The 19,184-nt window shown below is 39.2% G+C and overlaps 1 protein-coding gene across 2 annotated transcripts in view; it reads right to left on the bottom strand.

Moving 5' to 3' along the window:
- The window catches only part of samd12 (sterile alpha motif domain containing 12), a 220,528-nt gene extending 207,194 nt beyond the window's left edge, over positions 1-13,334 (bottom strand). Inside the window, exon 1 of one of the 2 annotated variants that reach the window (XM_008116904.3) lies at positions 12,895-13,334. In XM_008116904.3, coding sequence (XP_008115111.1) covers positions 12,895-12,907 — 13 coding nt within the window. In that variant the 5' untranslated portion in view covers positions 12,908-13,334. The remainder of the gene's footprint in view (positions 1-12,894) is intronic. The other variant, XM_008116903.3, reaches the window with a different exon arrangement.
- Between the last annotated feature and the right edge of the window lie 5,850 nt (positions 13,335-19,184).

Here is a 19,184-nt window from a genome sequence, read left to right as displayed (position 1 = left end):
CCTCTCCTGGAAGTCATGAACTGGTCTCCTGCCAAGCCCATTTTGCCTCCAAACTCTGATTTCCAAACAATGACCTGGAAAAAACCAAGTAAATGGGTAGAAAAATGCTAGGTAACCTATAGATACCTCAAAGCCCATACAAGATCAAAGGAACCCAAACTGGTTCTCTCCTACCAGGGAGTGAGACCACTTCTTCATTAAGGAAATATACAGAAAAGAAAGTTTGGGTGTATCACACTCAGTTCAACTCGGGTCATGTGCTGCTAAAGTTGGAGGACAGGTTTTGTTTTCTATTACAGTAGTTTCCAGATGCAGGATTCCACTTTTCTTCCGTAGAATAAAAAAGGACAGTCATTCATTTATATGGCACTAGCTGTGCCCGGCCACGCATTGCTGTGGCGAAGTATGGTGGTATGGGAAATAAAGTATTGAGGAATTGGTGGTAGTTAAGGTAAAGGGTAAAAGTTTTCCCCTGACATTAAGTCCATTATAAATGGGTTATATAGCTGTGTGGAAGGGCCCTGAGTCTACACTGCCATATAATCCAGTTAAAATCAGATAATCTGTATTTTATAGGCAGTGTGGAAGAGGCCTAAGTGAGGCCTAACTCTGCCTGTCCCCTGGGCTGAGTGGGTTGCTAGGAGACCAAGTGGGCAGAGCTTAGCCTTCTAACTGGCAGAAACTGGATAAAACAATTATTCCTCTCCCTCTAATTAGGACTTTATTTTTCTTTTCTTTTTGTTGTATGAACGTAGAGGCTTGGATGAGGGGTTGTGCTGCCAAGTTTAGTGTTTCTGGAATGTGTAGTTTTGTTGTTTTGTCCTAGGCTGAAATTTCATTACCGTTTTATATATAGAGATAAAGGGAAGGTGGATACTAAGGAACATGAATCTAGTGAAGATTTAACATGCTCCCTGATGCTTGGGATCCCAATATCCCATGCACTAAGGCTAGCAACCTGAACAGATCCATGGCTAGTTCCTCTTATTATTCTACCTTCTGTGAGCTGGGTCTCCTCAAAACCATGAGTTTTATGCCATGAGCAAAACTGAAAATGTTCAGAACTTCACTCCCAATTTGGGGAGAAAAATAAAACACAGGAGAAGAGACTCACAGCTTTTAGAGCAGTGGTTCCCAACCTTGGGCCTCCAGGTGCTTTGGACTTCAGCTCCCATGTTTCCTAACAGCTGGTAAACAGGCTGGGATTTCTGGGAGTTGAAATAAATTTTAGGAACCACTGTTCTAGAGGCTTCAAAGAGGCGCAATTCTGATTTGTAACGTAAAAATATATGTGCCAATGCTGCATCTTGCTTGTGGATCACATATTGCCCATCTCTAGCCTAGACAATGAGAAGCAAGATGGTCCCTATCTGTATTAAATGAAATCTAATCATGGATAATATGGAACTGAAAATGAGAGCAAGCTGAAAGCCTGTGTCATCAAAATGGCTATGATGATGCCACTTCCTGGTTTGCAGGGAGATACACATCTAAGAATTATTAGTGATAGGACTTCTATGCCACTATAATGACTCATTCAGGTGTTTAACAGATACTGATTGTTGTTAATTGCCATCAAGTCGACTTAGAGTTATGGGAACCCTATGAATGAAAGACCTCCAAGTCACCTTATCATAGATATTATCTTGTTATAATCCTACAACTCTGTAAGCAAGATCAATATTATATTATTCCCCATATCAGAGACAATCCAGATAATGTTGATTTGTCCCTCCCATAAACCAGCATATCCAACAGTAAAGGAGGACACCAATTGCTAACTTCTCAGAGGTTGTGGCTACTTATGGGATTATTACTATTGTTATTGATAAGAATGTTTTTATCTTATGTCCCAGCTTTCCCTAAAAATAGAAACTCCCTGTGTCCCACATAAATTAAAAGAAATGAAAATAAAAACATAATTATGTAAATACGTAGTTTAAATGCAGTTAACCTACATATTAAAATTGAAATATTTTTAAAGTGGCAAAGGATAAAGAAAAATTAAAACTAATTAAAATAAAAGACAAAATTCTTAACACATTCTTAAAAGCCATAACATTCCATCCCCTATAAGTGAGAAGGGTGGGATATAAGTACAGTAGAGTCTCACTTATCCAACATAAATGGGCCGGCAGAATGTTGGATAAGTGAATATGTTGGATAATAAGGAGGGATTAAGGAAAAGCCTATTAAACATCAAGTTAGATTATGATTTTACAAATGAAGCACCAAAACATCATGTTAGACAACAAATTTGACAGAAAAAGTAGTTCAATACGCAGTAATGCTATGTAGTAATTACTGTATTTACGAATTTAGCACCAAAATATCACGATGTATTGAAAACATTGACTACAAAAATGCGTTGGATAATCCAGAACGTTGGATAAGTGAATGTTGGATAAGTAAGACTCTACTGTATTGTAATTAATTAAATAAATAATTAAATAACAGAATGGAAACGTTTTCATCTACCAATGAGGGAACCATTTTAGCCTCCTTAGGAAGGAAGTTCTAATGGCAAAAAGGAGAGACAGACAAGTGCACATATATCCCAAGAATAGTACAAGTAATTTCAAATTGGGATTTCTCAATACATAGCTTAGATGTTTTCTTTTCAATATTATACCTGCCGTTTCTCCAAATATAGGACTCAAGGCACCTCAACAGATCTTTTCCCCAAAGAAAAACCCATGCTGCTAAAAACATGCAAAAGTTATGATTAAAATCTGTTTGAAAAATGTGACAACTGACATGAAACTACACCAGGACAGCTATACCTTGTATATTAGCTAATCTTATAAATCCAAGAACTATGAACACATTTCTTGCCCATTCCTTTGTCCCTGGCCAAGAACATGATTTCAGTGAATAATAGTTATTAATATTCATAATTCAGAGTTGGCTTCTACCGTGAATTATTTTTTTCTCTGCTTATTACTGTTTCTTCTCCAGCTATGAATTAAAATTTAGAATCAGCTTGTAAAGTGAATTGCTTTTTCTCAACTTAGTCCTGTTTTTCCTCCACCTAATTAAATATTGCAATGTATTAAGCTTCTTTTTCCTCTCTCTCTCTTTTTTAAAAAAAAATAGTCTACATAAGATTTTACATCAAGCTGCTGGTCCTTTCTTTTGAGCCCTGAAGTAGTTCATTTGCTTTTTAGACACTGAAAATTCTTTCCAGCGGAATAATTCCTCACCTCCCACATCTTATTCATACCATTGCTTCCTACTTTCCATGCCACCCTGCTTCATTTTTCCTGAAGGCACATACACACCACTGATGGCATATAACTCTCTGGAATGAATGATAGATCACATATACAAAAATTGCAATAGGTTTTTTCAAACTTTTCAAACTAATTAGCTAATTAAACTGTGCTTTTTAAATAAACAAAATGTCACTTTTGTTACACCAGAGCTTGTTTTTACTGCAATCCATATTTAGTGGTTCTTTCTTGCCTACTAAGTGACAAGTGATTATTAGTAACTGCTATTCATCTACAAAACATATACTGAAGAGAACAAGGCGAAAGCAGAACAGAATTTTTAATTTACAGTTATGGAAGTGCCGAATGTGCCAGTGACAGGAAATCATTGTGTGAATAAGAAAGCATCAGAGAAGGGCGAAGATGGATTAAATTTGCTGTTATCAATGGCAGAATTTTCAGAGAGTAAATGTGTGGCTTTCATGCGGAAGGAGAATTCAAAAACAAATGTGTGTATCTTATGAAATTAAGCAGAGGAAATGCAATAAAGCGAACAGATTGGGGAAAACATGAAGAATACAAGAAAAAGTCAAAGGAAGAATAAGCAAAAGGAGAACCCAAGAACGGACTATATGATCTGGACAAGAACATTAAGAGAAAGTAAAACAAGAAATGAAAATTAAACCACAAAGGACAGAACGCGGAAGACCAAACAGAACTTTTTACCCGCCCCCCCTTTTTTTATGGTCCTATAACTTACCTTTTCTTTTTTCTCCTTCCCTCCCTATCCCAAACTTTCCCCCATGTATCCCATTCATATTAATCTATGTACACAAAAGAAAACTTTAATAAAAACTATTTTAAAAAAAGAGAAGGGTGAAGATGGATTAAATTTGCTGTTGTCAATGGCAGAATTTTCAGAGAGTAAATGTGGGGCTTTCATGCAGAAGGAGAATTCAAAAACAAATGTGTGTGTACACATGAGAAATATTATGCCATTGTTTCAATGGATTTTACCATTGTAATCCAATCCAATTCCTGCTGGATGCGCATCCTCAATATATTCAACTTAGATCTCTATGTCCTTCAGCAGCGCTAGAGAAAGTTGACCATAGAGTTCCTAAAGACCTAGGAATTCCTAAAGAGGGCATTTTACATCAAAATCTGTGAATACTCCGCAAAAGTAAAACTGCCAATGTAGAGTATCACACAGCATCTATGTGTATATATACTGTAGTTCACCTACCTAAGTATTTCGACCCATAACTTGTACCAGTTTATGGAATAAGATTATCTAAATTTCATCTACCATTACCAATTCCTCCACCACTATAGACACATGGAGGGGGAATAATTGCAAACAATCCAACCAAGATCAAAAGGCTCTTCCGCTATTCACGCTGACCTATTTCTTTCACTTCGACTAGAAGGAAACAAGCAGTTAAAGGAACATTCTAAAAATTCGAAGGTCTAAAAATAGAGCTACCTTGGCAGCCATCTCAATGGACTGATATTTAAAATCAGCTGATGTACTTCTTTTTAGCCACCTCCCTTATTGTCTATTTTTGCAAATGTAAAGGAAATGCAAACACGTACTTAAATAAGACAATGTTGATCCTATAGCCGTAACAGAAAACCATGCATGTCATTATGTTGACAATGACTTGAATATAATCTCTGCAACAGACTATATTCCCATTATACAGTAGACTCTCAGTTAACCGGCACTCACGGGGTTCGGTTGACACCAGACATATGTAGTTTCTGGTTGCTTGAGAGAAACTATTAAAATAGGTCTAACTAACTCTATACACCATATTATAGCATAAACTCTATATTGACGTGATATTAATATTGAAATACAGTAATAAAAAGGAAATAAAACAAATAAAACAAAGTCAAATTTAACTTAATGTAACACAATTTCACTATATTACAAAAACTGATTTTAATTTTAATGTATTATAAAATGATTTTATTTTTTATTTAAAGTATTATTTTTGAGAGTTCCAGTTGCTTAAGTTCCACTTAACTGGGAATCTACTGTACAATGCAGTATATTTAAAACTATCAACAGTAGGACTACAGCTGTTTTCATTAAAATCAAAAGTGCATTTTATATTCCTTGCATTCATGTTCCCTATAGATCCAAATGCTAGAAAGCCTATTACAGAACAACCACCATATCAGTGGGGATACGTTCCCAATTGGACCACAATTATGTGAAACCTCAGATTTAACCAACCACCGTTAAATTACTTCATTTCCACTCCCAGAGTTGTGTAGGATAACATACGAGATTCCTAGAGAGGTATCATGTTTAGGAATTTGGTACGTTTTCCAGCACAAGCCTATAATAACATCTGGGGGGTAGCATCCTGTCAAATTAAACAGCAGGACTCAGAAAAATCCTGGAAAGACCACTTGCTCCCAGGTGTGGGTACGTGAAATTGTGGACATAGGTTCCATGGTTGCAGGGGTCTTACTGAACTTTAATCCTGTGCCTCTCTGATGCTCCAATTTAGTCAAGATTTCAAAGGTCTGGAAATCTTCACAGGATGCCTTCTAAAACTGTCTTCTAAAATATTATGTCTCCCCACCCAATATGCACACCCAGTTTTAAACAAGAGAAACCTGTTGTTAAAAAAGCAGAGAGAGACAGGAAACCATACATGCTGAACCTCCAGACATTATTAATTTCAAAAGCTAGTAAAACCCACAGCCCAATAGAAAATGGCCTCAAGAGTGTTCAAATTTGCACTCCAAATCCGAAGTACAGTATCTGGCATTTCAGATCTTGATTGAGTGAAGTCCCCTCCTGTCAAAGCCAGGACTGATAAGGATGGCGGCTAATGACAGCTACAGTCCTTCAACGTGTTGTCGAAGGCTTTCATGGCTGGGATCACAGCGTTGTGTGCTTTCCGGACAGTATGGCTATGTTCCTGACGTTTCGCCCACATCTATGGCAGGCATGCTCAGAGGTTGTGAGGTATATGGAGAAACTAAGCAAGGAAGGTTTATATATCTGTGGAAGATCCTGGGTGGGGAAAAGAACCCTTGTCTGTTGGAGGCCAGTGTGAATGTTGTAATTAGTCACCTCAATTAGCATTAAATGGCCTTCCCAGCTTCACCTCATAGCCTGGGGCAAACCTTTGTTCAGAGTCGTTAGCTGTCCCTGATTGATTCATGTCTGAAATGCTTCTGTTTTTAGAGTTATTTACTGTTCTGATTTTGGAGTTTTTTAAATACTGGTAACCAGAATCTGTACATTTTCATGGTTTCCTCCTTTCTGTTGAAACTGTCCACATGCTTGTGGATTTCAATGGCTTCTCTGTGTAGTCTGACATGATAGTTGTTGGAGTGGCAACATCCTATGGAATCCCAGAATTTGTAGTTTGGTGAAACACTACGGCAATTAGGCTGAGAGTCAAGTGGCCCCTCCTTGAACTGCAAATCCCAGGACTCCATAATACATTACTATGGCAATTAATGTGGAATTATAATGCTCTAATTAAGTAATGTGAAAGGGCCCTAAGCTTAAAGCACAGGCCTCATGACCATAGTATTTGACCTAACTGGAGACATTTCTGTTTCTTCTCCTATCCCCTATTTTTTGTACAGCCTAGCCTGGCGGAGACTTCTTAGCAACTCAAAAGAATTTAACTTTGTTTTATGACATTTGAGTTTATCCTAATTAAAATATTGTATATGGATTTTATATATTCATTTCAGTTCACAACATTTTTTACTCTCCCAACTGGAAGGCCTAGTTGAATGTGTGTATATGTCCGTTCAAAACACCTGTTGATCTAGGGCGACTTTATGAATTTCAAGGGTTTTCTTAGGCAAGGTATTCAGAGTCCAGTTCCTTGTTTTGAAATATAGCCTACTTGAATATAATGAGAATTTTCCCTTTGTTCACACAGCCTGAAACATTTCCTCTTGCTCTTTAGAACAGAACGTTATTACCACAATGGTTGTAGTAACCAGGATATACAATTAAGATGTGTGTTTTAGATTAATGTCTTCCTCAAGCAGAAAGAATGGGGAAGCGGGCAATTCTTGGTCAGAGGAAAAAATGGGAGGGACTTTCACAGGCAAACAAAATACTTTGAAATAATATGTAACTGAATCAACAACAAAGGCATTTTCATCTATAAATATTTATCATCTAAACTGACAATGGTTTCAACTGTTGCATATTTTCCTATGAATCAAATTATATCTTCAACTGCCAAACACCAATTTTTTATATTAAGTAAACTGTAACTAACACCTTCAAAACTTGTTAGGCTACGATCTAAAAAATCACGATAAAATATTCTTTCTACTTCTGAAACTAACCATAGTTTATTGGTTAGGACAAAACAGTAAATTATGATTACAGGAAGATTCCCTGCCTTGCTTGTGACTTATACAACGGGAACAACAAAATTCCTGCCAGAAAATCCAAAAATATTTCAAGTTATTTAACCAAGATACAGAACATTCAGCCATATTTATGATCCTATAGTTACCAGGGAGTATGTTCCACTGAATGTATTAGGACATACCTCTAAGGAGATATGCAAGAAATTGCTTTCTGAGTTATTAATAACCACATGAAATGCATGTATGTATGTGTCCATGGTTTAATTTACTCCATGCACAAGTCAGGATCCTTCTTTTTTACATCCCCTTTGGGTTTATGTTCTAATCCCCCTCCATTACTACAAATTATGTTCTAGTTAGCTCTGTGTCTTAGCTGTTCCATTTCATCATTTTTTAAATAGTTACTGCTTTTAACTTGCATTTGAAAACTGCACTGGATGTTTCCTGTGAGACCAAAACACAGGATAAAAATGATTTTAAAATGATTTCCAAAGAAAATCATAAATCCCCCTAGAAAGCATTTATTGCACTGATGGTACAATCCTATACCCAGTGAGTTTAATTCAATGTCAGATAAGTATATACAACCTATGGGACTAATAAAAACCTCATGCATACATTTGGTTGAACACGAAAGCTTAAAAGTGACTACAGACCAGTAATCTACAACATACAAAGTCCACCTATGATCCAGCACACACTGAATCCTGATAAGACAGAATTTCTAATCATCAGATAGCTTTTAACCACATTCAGGGCATGAAAAGTGTTAGCTAGCTTCGGGGAAAAGAACTTCAAGAATGTCCCAGCTTGCATGACCAGTTTCCTGAAAACTAGAGGATTCGGGGAGTTGAGCCCCTCCAGAACTAACTGTACCAACCTATGCTGAATGCAATTATAAACCTTTTTCAGATCTCCATGCTATCTATACAGCATTTGGAAGACGAGATTGTCCATACAAAGGCATTATTGATGAAGTCTTCTGAGAGGCAGCAACGCAATACATGTTGAGTATCCCTTATAAGAAACGCTTGGGACCAGAAGCATTTTTGGATTTCAGGGTTTTCTGGATTTTGGAATATCTTTGTTTAATATACACATATAATGAAACATTGTAGAGATTGGGCCCAAATTCATGCATATTTCAAACACACCTTATACAGATAGAGTCATGTACACAATATTTTGTATATGGAATAAAGTTTTTGGACACTGAACCACCAGAAAGCAAAGGTATCACCATCACAACCACCCATGTGGGAAATTCTGGAGTTTTTCATCTTTCAAAATTCTGGATAAGGGATGCTCAACTTTATAGGCAGCTGAATGTGAGAACTCGGGCATACTCACTTGTAGAAAAGATATTGTCCAACAACAGTGACTTCATTACCCTCTACCTTGGGTTCCATAAGTGTGAAAACTACTAGGAACAAAATACCTAGTGTTGCTATCTATTCCTATATCTTCATTACCGGCAAAGGATGTGCTAAATTCTACTCAGTGGTCTTTATACTTTATTCCTTTAGGATATCCTTGCTGTGTTGACCTGCCGACTTTCAAACCATAATAGAGTTCAGATGGAATTGAGCCTCTGGAGGATACATGCCACTTATATTAGGTCCCAGTTTATGTAGATCTAATATCTGATGGACCATGGACAATAGTATGAATAGAAACAACAACCAAAGATAAACCTCAGATTCCTTCCATCCATTCACAGTATAAAAAATAAAAGACATGTTCTCTTTTAGATGTCTAATACAGTAGTTCCCAACTTTTTTTATTGACCAGGGACCACTTTCCAACATTAGTACCAAAAGGGTTATGAATCAGTTTTTGGTCAACTTTAGATTTAGTTTGGTTATTTGGGGTGCCGATTCAGAAAATTGCATTGGATAGACCACATCAGTTCTAGTGTGTGATAAAGAATATATGTCACCCATTAGTCACCATTTGCTTGCCTACAGAAAACCATATTTAATAATCTGGAGCTGATGTGGTCTATTCAATGCAATTTTCTGAATCAGCACCACAAATACCACCAGGAACAGGCCTAAAAACGAAGATACCAAGAAAAACGTTTTTTGGTTGGATGTGTTACTATCCGTAGTAGTAACGGTGAAGCTGTGGATCATATTTCAGTTCTTGCAGACTACTGGTGGTTCATGGACCACAGGTTCGGAACCACTAGTCTAATGTGATTGAACTTCTCACTGGATCGGATCATGACACCAAGAAAGCCCTTCCCGGGTTTTCCCAAATAGTCCCCCCCCCCCCCCCCGACACACAAACACCTTACTTCAGAAATTTCAGGCTCTTGTCATATAACAAACTATTTCTGCATTTAACATTAGGTAAAGGTAAAGGTTTCCCCTGATGTTAAGTCCAGTTGTGACCAGCTCTGGGGGTTGGTGCTCATCTCCATTTCTAAGCCAAAGAGCTGGCATTGTCCATAGACACCTCCAAGGTCATGTGGCCAGCATGACTGCATGGAGCGCTGTTACCTTCCCGCCGGAGCGGTACCTATTGATCTACTCACATTTGCATGTTTTCAAACTGCTAGGTTGGCAGGAGCTGGGGCTAACAGTGGGAGCTCACCCTGTTCCCCGGATTTGTACCTGGGACCTTTTGGTCCGCAGGTTCAGCAGCTCAGCGCTTTAACACACTGTGCCACCAGGGGCCCCTGCATTTAACATTACAGGCCTCTTATCTGAAATGCTTGGGATAAGAAATGGTTTAGATTTTGGAATACTTGTATTTGCATATATGGAGATGGGACTCAAGTATAGACATTAAATTCATGTATGTTTCATATACACTGATACACATAGCCTGATGGTATTTTTATATACACTATTTTAATAACTTTGTGAATGAAACAAAGTTTTTATACCCTGAACCATCAGGAAGGAAAGAGCATACAACCTCAGCCACCAACATTGACATTTTGGATTTCTTGGATTTCAGTATACCAGATAAGGGATCAACACCACAGAATCCATAATAAGTCTCTTTATCTTAAGAATGGACTACCTCATTGGGCCTGGACATTAAAAAAAATAAGATATAACAAGAGTGACAACATAGACTAGGCCTTAGCTGTAAAAAATGGATAATTAAAGTTAAAATACTCTGCTGATGCTGACAAGCACTGCAGACATTATAAATTAAAGTGACATCTAAGGAGTGAAGCTGCATCCCTGGCAGTTTGGGAAAGGACATGTAGGGAAACAATGAGAAATGGGCCGTCATGCAGTGCACTTGGGGTGATGGAGATGGCTTGCAAAGGAATGGATGTGTCTCCCTTTTAAAAGGAGGTAGGATGGAAAAGGCCAGGGAAAGGAGTGAGAGGTGTTAAGAAATACAGGTTGAATATTCCTTGGGACTAGGGGTGTTTTGGATTTCATGGTAGTTTTTTGCCTCCAGATCTTGGAATATTTGCACACATGTACAGAAATATCTTGGATGTGGGGGTCATGTCTAAACATGACATTTGTGTATGTTTCATGTACACCTTCTACACAGAACGTGAAGTTAATTTAATGCACAATATTGTTAAAAATGTGCATGAAACAAAGTGTGAACACTGGACATTCAGAAAGCAAAGGTATCACTATCTCAACCATCCAGATGGGAAATTTTGGACTTTGAAACATTTCGGATTTCCAGAGATTTTCTTCAAGTTCCATGTCAATTTAGGGTAGTCCCATTAATTTCACAGGGTTTTCTTTGGGTGCATCTACACTATAGAATTAATGTAATTTGACACCACTTTAAATGTCGTAGCACAATGCTATAGAATCCTGTGACTTGTAGTTTGGTGAGGCACTGTCACTCTTAGGCACAGAAGGCTAACTACCTTATAAAATTACAACTCTTGTGATTCCGCAGCATTGAATCATAGCAATTACAGTAGTGTCAAGCAGCATTAATTCTACAGTATAGATGCACTGTTTGGCAAAGCATCCTCTGAAAGATAGCTTAGAAAACCTGCTCTCATTGGCCATCACCCATCCAATTCCTAACTAGTGATGCCTCTGCGTAGCTTTCAAAATTAGATTGTAAAATGCAGTTTGCTATCACTTTTGACTGTCATGGTTTGGTGTTATGGAGCACTGGAATGTGTAGCATTACAAGGCCATTTGCCTTCTCTGCCAAAAGGTGCTAGTACCTACCCCAGAAACCCCAGCCAGATTGGCCAATTATTTAGGAATTCTGGGAACTGAAGTCCAAAACACCTGGAACACAAAAGATTGGGAACCTGTGGAAGAGATGCTCTACCTGCAGTGGTTCTCAGTCTGGGGTCCCCAGATGTTTTTGGCCTTAAACTCCCAGAAATCCTAACAGCTGGTAAACTGGCTGGGATTTCTGAGAGTTGTATGGCAAAAACATCTGGGGACTCCAGGTTGAGAACCACTGCTCTACCTGTGTCAGTGTACCTTCAAGTTACTAGTCAACATATGCCAACCCTATTAATTTTCTTAGACAAGGAATGCTCAGAGGTGTTTTTGCCAGTCCCTTCCTCTGAAATATACCCTAGGTAAAGCTAAAGGTTTCTCCCTGACATTGTCATGTTCCGACTCTGGAAGGTAGTGCTCATCTCCATTTCTAAGCTGAAGAGCCGGCATTGTCCATAGACGCCTCCTAGGTCAAGTGGCCGGCATGACTGCATAGAACTCTGTTACCTTCCTGCCGGAGCAGTACCTATTGATGTACTTACATTTGCATGTTTTTGAACTGCTAGCTTGGCAGAAGCTGGGCCTAACAGCGGGAGCTCACCCTGCTCCCTGGATTTGAACCGCCAACCTTTTGGTCAGCAAGTTCAGCAGCTCAGCGGTTTAATCCGCTGTGCTACTGAGGGCTTGAAATATACTCTACAGCACTGGATATCAGTAGCAGTCTCCCATCCAAATACTAACATAGGCCTGATCTTGCTGAGCTTCCAAAACTAGACAAGACCTAGTATCTTTAGGGGATTTGGACAGCGTGTATCAGGATGTAAATACTCTAGGTAGTACGTAGCCTTCTCTCTCGCAAAGAGTGGCAGAAGGGAAAGCCCAGTCCTCCTGGCAGGCCTGTGTGGCCCACCTGCTCCCACCTGGAGGGGCCCATTCATTCCTCTGTGCCAAGCCCACCTTCAACCTCGTGCGCTTGGCCAAGCCAGCAAGAGAGCCAGGCTGCTCCCTCCTCCGCCATCCCTCCCCTTTGCTTCCTTCCTTCCTTCCTTCCTTGCTGGCTCAGGTGAGGTGGGCGCAGGAGCAGGAGGTGGGCCGGGGGCCAAGGAGGGGAAAGACACGGAGGCAGCCCTTACCTTCCACAGCCATTCTCTCAGAGCTCGCTTAGCGCATGCATCCTCCGCCTGCCCAGAGATGCTGCCTGCTGCGCCTCCTTTTGTCCTCCCCACCCCCTTCCTTCTCGCTTTCTTTCTTTCTCTCTTTCTTTCTTTCCTTTCCTTCCTTCCTTCTCCCTCCACTGTTTTCTCTTTGGCTCCTCTGCAACCGAGAGCAACCTGCAGGGTTAGTCGCGTTCCCGCGGCAGGCTGGGAAATGTAGTCTCGGCGCTTAGGTCAGGCAGAGCCGCAAAGGTGCTGCTCCAAGCTCCATCCATCAGGGATTGGAGAGCCCTCGAGGCGCGTTTGTCTGACAGGCACGTCAAACCCCAGGGATGGGGAATGGCCTTCTTCTCTGCCATGCCTTGGGCAAGCCGAGCCCGCAAGGGCCAGGGGACTACAAATCCCGACTTGCAGCGTTTGGCACGGTTTCGCAGCGACCTGATTGAGGGACTGGCTTGGCAAATTGGAAGGAGAGGCAGGTAGAGGCAGGAGAAGGAATCACAGCTGAATGAGGGGAGGAAACCCTGGCAAAGCGGGAGCACCATCTGCCTTCGGAGCAGCTCCCTCCGCAGCTGCTAGCATACGAAAAGGCATTGCCATAAATCTGGATACAGTGTAATTAGTGACAACTAGTCATATTATTTTGGAATATTTCCTTGCCCTATATTACCAGTCGAGCCCCTCTTATCTGAAATAAGGGCTGGATTGAGATCTTCAAAGGCCCAGAAAGGAGGATTTATTTATTTATTTATTTATTTATTTATTTATTTACAGTACAGTAGAGTCTCACTTATCCAACATAAATGGGCCGGCAGAATGTTGGATACGCGAATATGTTGGATAATAAGGAGGCATTAAGGAAAAGCCTATTAAACATCAAATTAGGTTATGATTTTACAAATGAAGCACCAAAACATCATGTTAGACAACAAATTTGGTAGAAAAAGTAGTTCAATACTCAGTAATGCTATGTAGTAATTACTGTATTTATGAATTTAGCACCAAAATATCGCAATATATTGAAAACATTGACTACAAAAATGCGTTGGATAATCCAGAATATTGGATAAGCGACTGTTGGATAAGTGAGACTCTACTGTATTTATATTCCGCCCTTCTCACCCCGAAGGGGACTCAGGGCGGATCACATTACACATATAAGGCAAACATTCAATGCCTTAACATAGAACAAAGACAAGACAAACATGGGGCTCCGAGCTGGCCTCGAACTCATGACCTCCTGGTCAGAGTGATTCATTGCAGCTGGCTGCAGCTGGTTGTTCAACAGCCTGCGCCACAGCCCGGAATCCCCCCTCCACCCCCTTTCCTCCCTTTTTTTTTGCTAAATATATAGATAAAAGGTAAAGATTTCCCCTGACATTAAGTCCAGTCATGTCTGACTCTGGGGGTTGGTGTTCATCTCCATTTCTAAGCCGAAGAGCCGGCGTTATCCATAGACACCTCCAAGGTCATGTGGCCGGCATAACTGCATGGAGCGCCGTTACCTTCCTGCCGGAGCAGTACCTATTGATCTACTCACATTTGCATGTTTTCAAACTGCTAGATTGGCAGGAGCTGGGGCTAACAGCGGGTGCTCATTCTGCTCCCGAGATTTGAACCTGGGACCTTTTTGTCCGCAAGTTCAGCAGCTCAGCGCTTTAACACACTTCGCCACCGGGGCTTCTTACATTGATACATTGAGATATTTGACTCTCAGTTAAACGGAACTCAGACAACTGGAACTCTCAAACAGCAATAAAATAAAATAAAAACTTTAAAAAATTACAAGTCATTTTATAATATAGTAAAATAAATTTTATAGTACAGTGAAATTATGTTACATTAAGTTTGACTTTGTCTAAATTTGCTTTTAATTGCTGTAATACAATATTAATATCAAATCAATACAGAGTTTATGGTAGGATTAGAATATAGCCTATTTTTAATAATAACTCAAGCAACAAGAAACTACATTTATCCAGCATCTACTAATCCCTATGGGTGCTAAGAGTGTACTGTATCAAAATATAAACAATACAGTAGAGTCTCACTTATCCAACATTCGCTTATCCAACGTTCTGGATTATCCAACGCATTTTTGTAGTCAATGTTTTTAATACATCGTGATATTTTGGTTCTAAATTTGTAAATAAAGTAATTACTACATAGCATTACTGCATATTGAACTACTTTTTTGTCAAATTTGTTGTCTAACATGATGTTTTGGTGCTTCATTTGTAAAATCATAACCTAATTGGTGTTTAATAGGCTTTTCCTTAATCCCTCCTTATTATCCAACATATTCGCTTATCCAGCATTCTGCGAGCCCATTTATGTTGGATAAGTGAGACTCTACTGTATTAAGTTTGACTTTGTCTAAATTTGCTTTTAATCGCTGTAATACAATATTAATATCTAACCAATACAGAGATTTTTAGTAGGGTTAGAATATAACTTATTTTTAATAATAACTCAAGCAACGAGAAACTACATTTATCCAGCATCTACCAATTCCTATGGGTTTATATCCAAATATAAACAATAATAACGTTTTATTTTTCAAAATGAAACAAATGTTGCAGTAAGATGGGAAACAATGCTTGTTTTTGTATATTTTTGTTTATATTTGGAAAGTGTTCTCCTATTTTTTGTCTCTTAGATGTTTGAATTGCTATTGTTACTGCCAGCTACAGAAAATCTTGCCAACCAGATCAGCAGTTCAAGCCGTGGGTTGGAGTGAGCTCCTGCCATCAGCCCCAGCTTCTGCTTACCTGGGAATTCTTTTTTTTTAAAAAAATATGTTTTTATTGTAAATACCAGTGGAATAATAACAAAATCCATCACCATTTCAATATACACATCAAATTATATATTCTCAGTAACATTACACTTGCTAATTCCACCTTTATCTCCCACTTATATCTACTGGTTTTTCACCCCTCCCCCTCCCCCACCCTCTGGGAACAGTACTTTCTTTCATTCAGATATTATTTTAATCGATCAATCGTAAATAGAGAATGATTCAATTTTTAGATTCTCTTTGTCCTTTGACTTTATCTATCAATCTTCCCCATTTCAGATCCCAGTTCACAGTTCACAACTCACAACAATGTGAGTAGATAAATAGGTACAGCTTTGGCGGGGAGGTAAAAAGGTGCCCTGAAGATATGCTGGCAATTTGATCAAGAAGGCATCCATGGACAATAGGCTGTTTGGCGTGGAGAAATGGATCAACAGCACCTCCCCATGCCCGAGTTAAGCACAGCCTCCAGATGCCAGAGATGAATTAAATTGCATTGGTTTCAAATTACCCAATTAAAACTTAAATATACACATAAAACTTTTTTAAAAAGTCCAGCAGACAATGCCCATAGACAGTGTAGTCATTTTTTTTTTCAGTTACTGATGAATCAATTTTATTCCAGTAGCAGCCTAAATACCTTAATTTTAGAAACTAAGCAGAATCAGCACTGGTTAACACTTAGTGGGAGACTACCAATAAATACCAGATGCATGGGCTATATTTTGGAGAAAGGAACTAGTATAAATCTTTCCTCTATAGCAGTGTTTCTCAAACTCAGTTCCTCCAGGTGTTTTGGATTTCAGCTCCCACAATTCCTAACAGCTGGTAAGCTGGCTGGGATTTCTGGTAGCTGAAGTTAAAAATACAGCGAGGAGCAGAGTTTGAGAAACACTGCTCTATAGGAATGTCATAGGGTTGTTATAAGTCAGTGGTTCTCAACCTGTGGGTCCCCAGGTGTTTTGGCCTACAAGTCCCAGAAATCCCAGCCAGTTTACCAGCTGTTGGGATTTCTGGGATTTGAAAGCCAAAACATCTGGGGACCCACAGGTTGAGAACCGCTCCCATAAGTCAATAGGTGACTTTAAAGTATTTCCACGCACAGAGATACATCAAATATTCTAGTTCTGAATCATGGTCATTGTATCTATATATATAACCTTACATTTTAATTGATTTATTTCATATTAGACTTATAAAAAATCAATGGTTTTCATCTGAAGCTGAGAAAGTGTGGCTTGCCCATACTCACCTAGTTGGTTTCCTTGGCCAAGCAAGGGTTTGAACTCCTGTTTCCTGGAATCCTACTCCCAACACATACATTATTACACATTGGCAACCCTCACAACTCAATTAAATAGTGTGGTGTATTAGTTTGGATGTTGGACCAGGCCCCTGGAAACCAGGTTCTGCTATGGAAACCTGTGTGGTGACTTTGGGCAAGTCACACACACACTCTTTCTCTCTCTTGGGGCCCTTCCAGACAGGATTTGATCCCAGGTTTTCTGTTTATCCAGGCTATCTGGCAACACAGACTCATATAATCCAGTTTAAAGCAGAAAACCTGGGATCAGATCCTGGGATATAGGGCCTGTCTGGAAGGGCCTTACATCTCAGGGAAAGACAAATGCAAAAACCTCTCTGAACAAAGTGTGTCAAGAAAACATTGTGATAAGTTTGCCTTAAGATTGCCATCAGTCATAATTGACTTAAAGGCATTCAGTAACAAGAAGTATTGACAAATGAATTAACTACAAGAATCTAACTGGCATTAATATTTCTGCAGCTAGCAAGTTTACAATTTGAGATTTGCCTTTTGGCAGAAAACTGCCTTGCTGTTTAAGAGCTATTCCAAAGCTTGGCGTTCTTGACTAAGCTCTGTACACAAAGACCTTAGTCTTTTGGATAAAGGCAAAGAACAACACACAGTGGAACTTCTTGTTTTTATCTCTCCCCCACCCTTTTCCTCTCCAGATCTCAAAGCAGCCTTTTTACTGAAGTTAAATGCAAAGAGGGCTGTGCAATGTTTTATTGTTATGGAGATTACAGAACTGGTGGTAAATGTCAACAACAGAGGGGCTACGGAAGTGGCACAGCATTTGTCTAGTGATGGTTCGTACATTTCATGTTCCAGATTTTAAAGGAGCAACCTAGTATTTACATTTTCCTGGTCAGTGAGTAATTTTAATGCTATAACCTCAAGTAATATATACTCTTTAAAAGAAATTCAAATATAAATTTCAAAAAATAAGATATAGACTGGGGTTACAAGACATGATTAAACTGCACATGTTAAAACTGGAGATACGAACTATAGTTTCACCAAAGAAATAGCAAGTACAGCTCTCTTTTTCTAATTTTAAGAAATAAAAAGGTGAAAATAGCCCCTTGAGAAGTAGCATACTTGAGCACATTGGCCAATAAAAGTAGTTTACACAGTTATCCTTGGACCCCGAGAACCACACAATAATCTTGGATCAGGAATTATAACATGCCTCACAGATAGATTTTCTTCCCACCCATTTTTTTGGGAAACTCAACTTCTTGACATAATCATGATCCCACCCTTTGGGAACTGTGTGCAAGAGAAGCATGTCCCACAATATCAAATTCCTTAAAATATAGGGGGGGGGGTTGTGTCAGGAGCGACTTGAGAAACTACAAGTCGCTTCTGGTGTGAGAGAATTGTCTGCAAGGACGTTGCCCAGGGGATGCCCGGATGTTTTGATGGTTTACCATCTTTGTGGGAGGCTTCTCTCATGTCCCCGCATGGTGAACTGGAGCTGATAGAGGGAGCTCATCCACACTTACCCCCGATTTGAACAGCAACCTTCAGGTCAGTAACCTTCAAGTCAGCAGTCTTGCCAGCACAAGTGTTTAACCCATTGCGCCACCAGGGGCTCCTACTTAAACTATAGGTGTTAAACCCATCTCTTTTGAGATACAGTCAGCCCTCAAAGTTTGCTGGTTTGACCTTTGCATATTTGACTATTCATGGATTTAATTAACATGTTCTCTCTAGGAAACACTAGGTCCTTTGTGATCAACTTTCTCAGAGGTTAACCATAGACATTCCTAGAAAGAATAAGGCAGTCTCCAAGTTACTAACAAGACAGGGACTGTAAGTTTGTTCTTAAATTGAATTTGTTTGTAAGTCAGAACAATTACATTTTTAAAGTGTAAAACCAGCCATATCTATCTATCTATCTATCTATCTATCTATCTATCTATCTATCTATCTATCTATCTATCTATACCTCTGGATACCATAGGGAACTCCCTGTGGTGTTTTGTTGTTGTTGTTGTTGTCTATGCTTCTGTTGAGAAGATTTCACCTCACTTTCTGTCCCTGTGAGAACTGGATTTTGAAAAAAAAAATGGCTTGTTGTGGAAACAAGGATTGGTGATAAAGCTTCAGTAAAAACCTCTTTCCCCATGATAACTCTTTCAGGGGTGAATTTCCCTTCCA

The sequence above is a fragment of the Anolis carolinensis genome, chromosome 4 (assembly GCF_035594765.1).
Source record: "Anolis carolinensis isolate JA03-04 chromosome 4, rAnoCar3.1.pri, whole genome shotgun sequence".
Lineage (NCBI taxonomy): Eukaryota > Metazoa > Chordata > Lepidosauria > Squamata > Dactyloidae > Anolis > Anolis carolinensis.
Note: the sequence above shows the minus strand (reverse complement) of the source record. Positions and strands in the feature narration are given on the sequence as shown.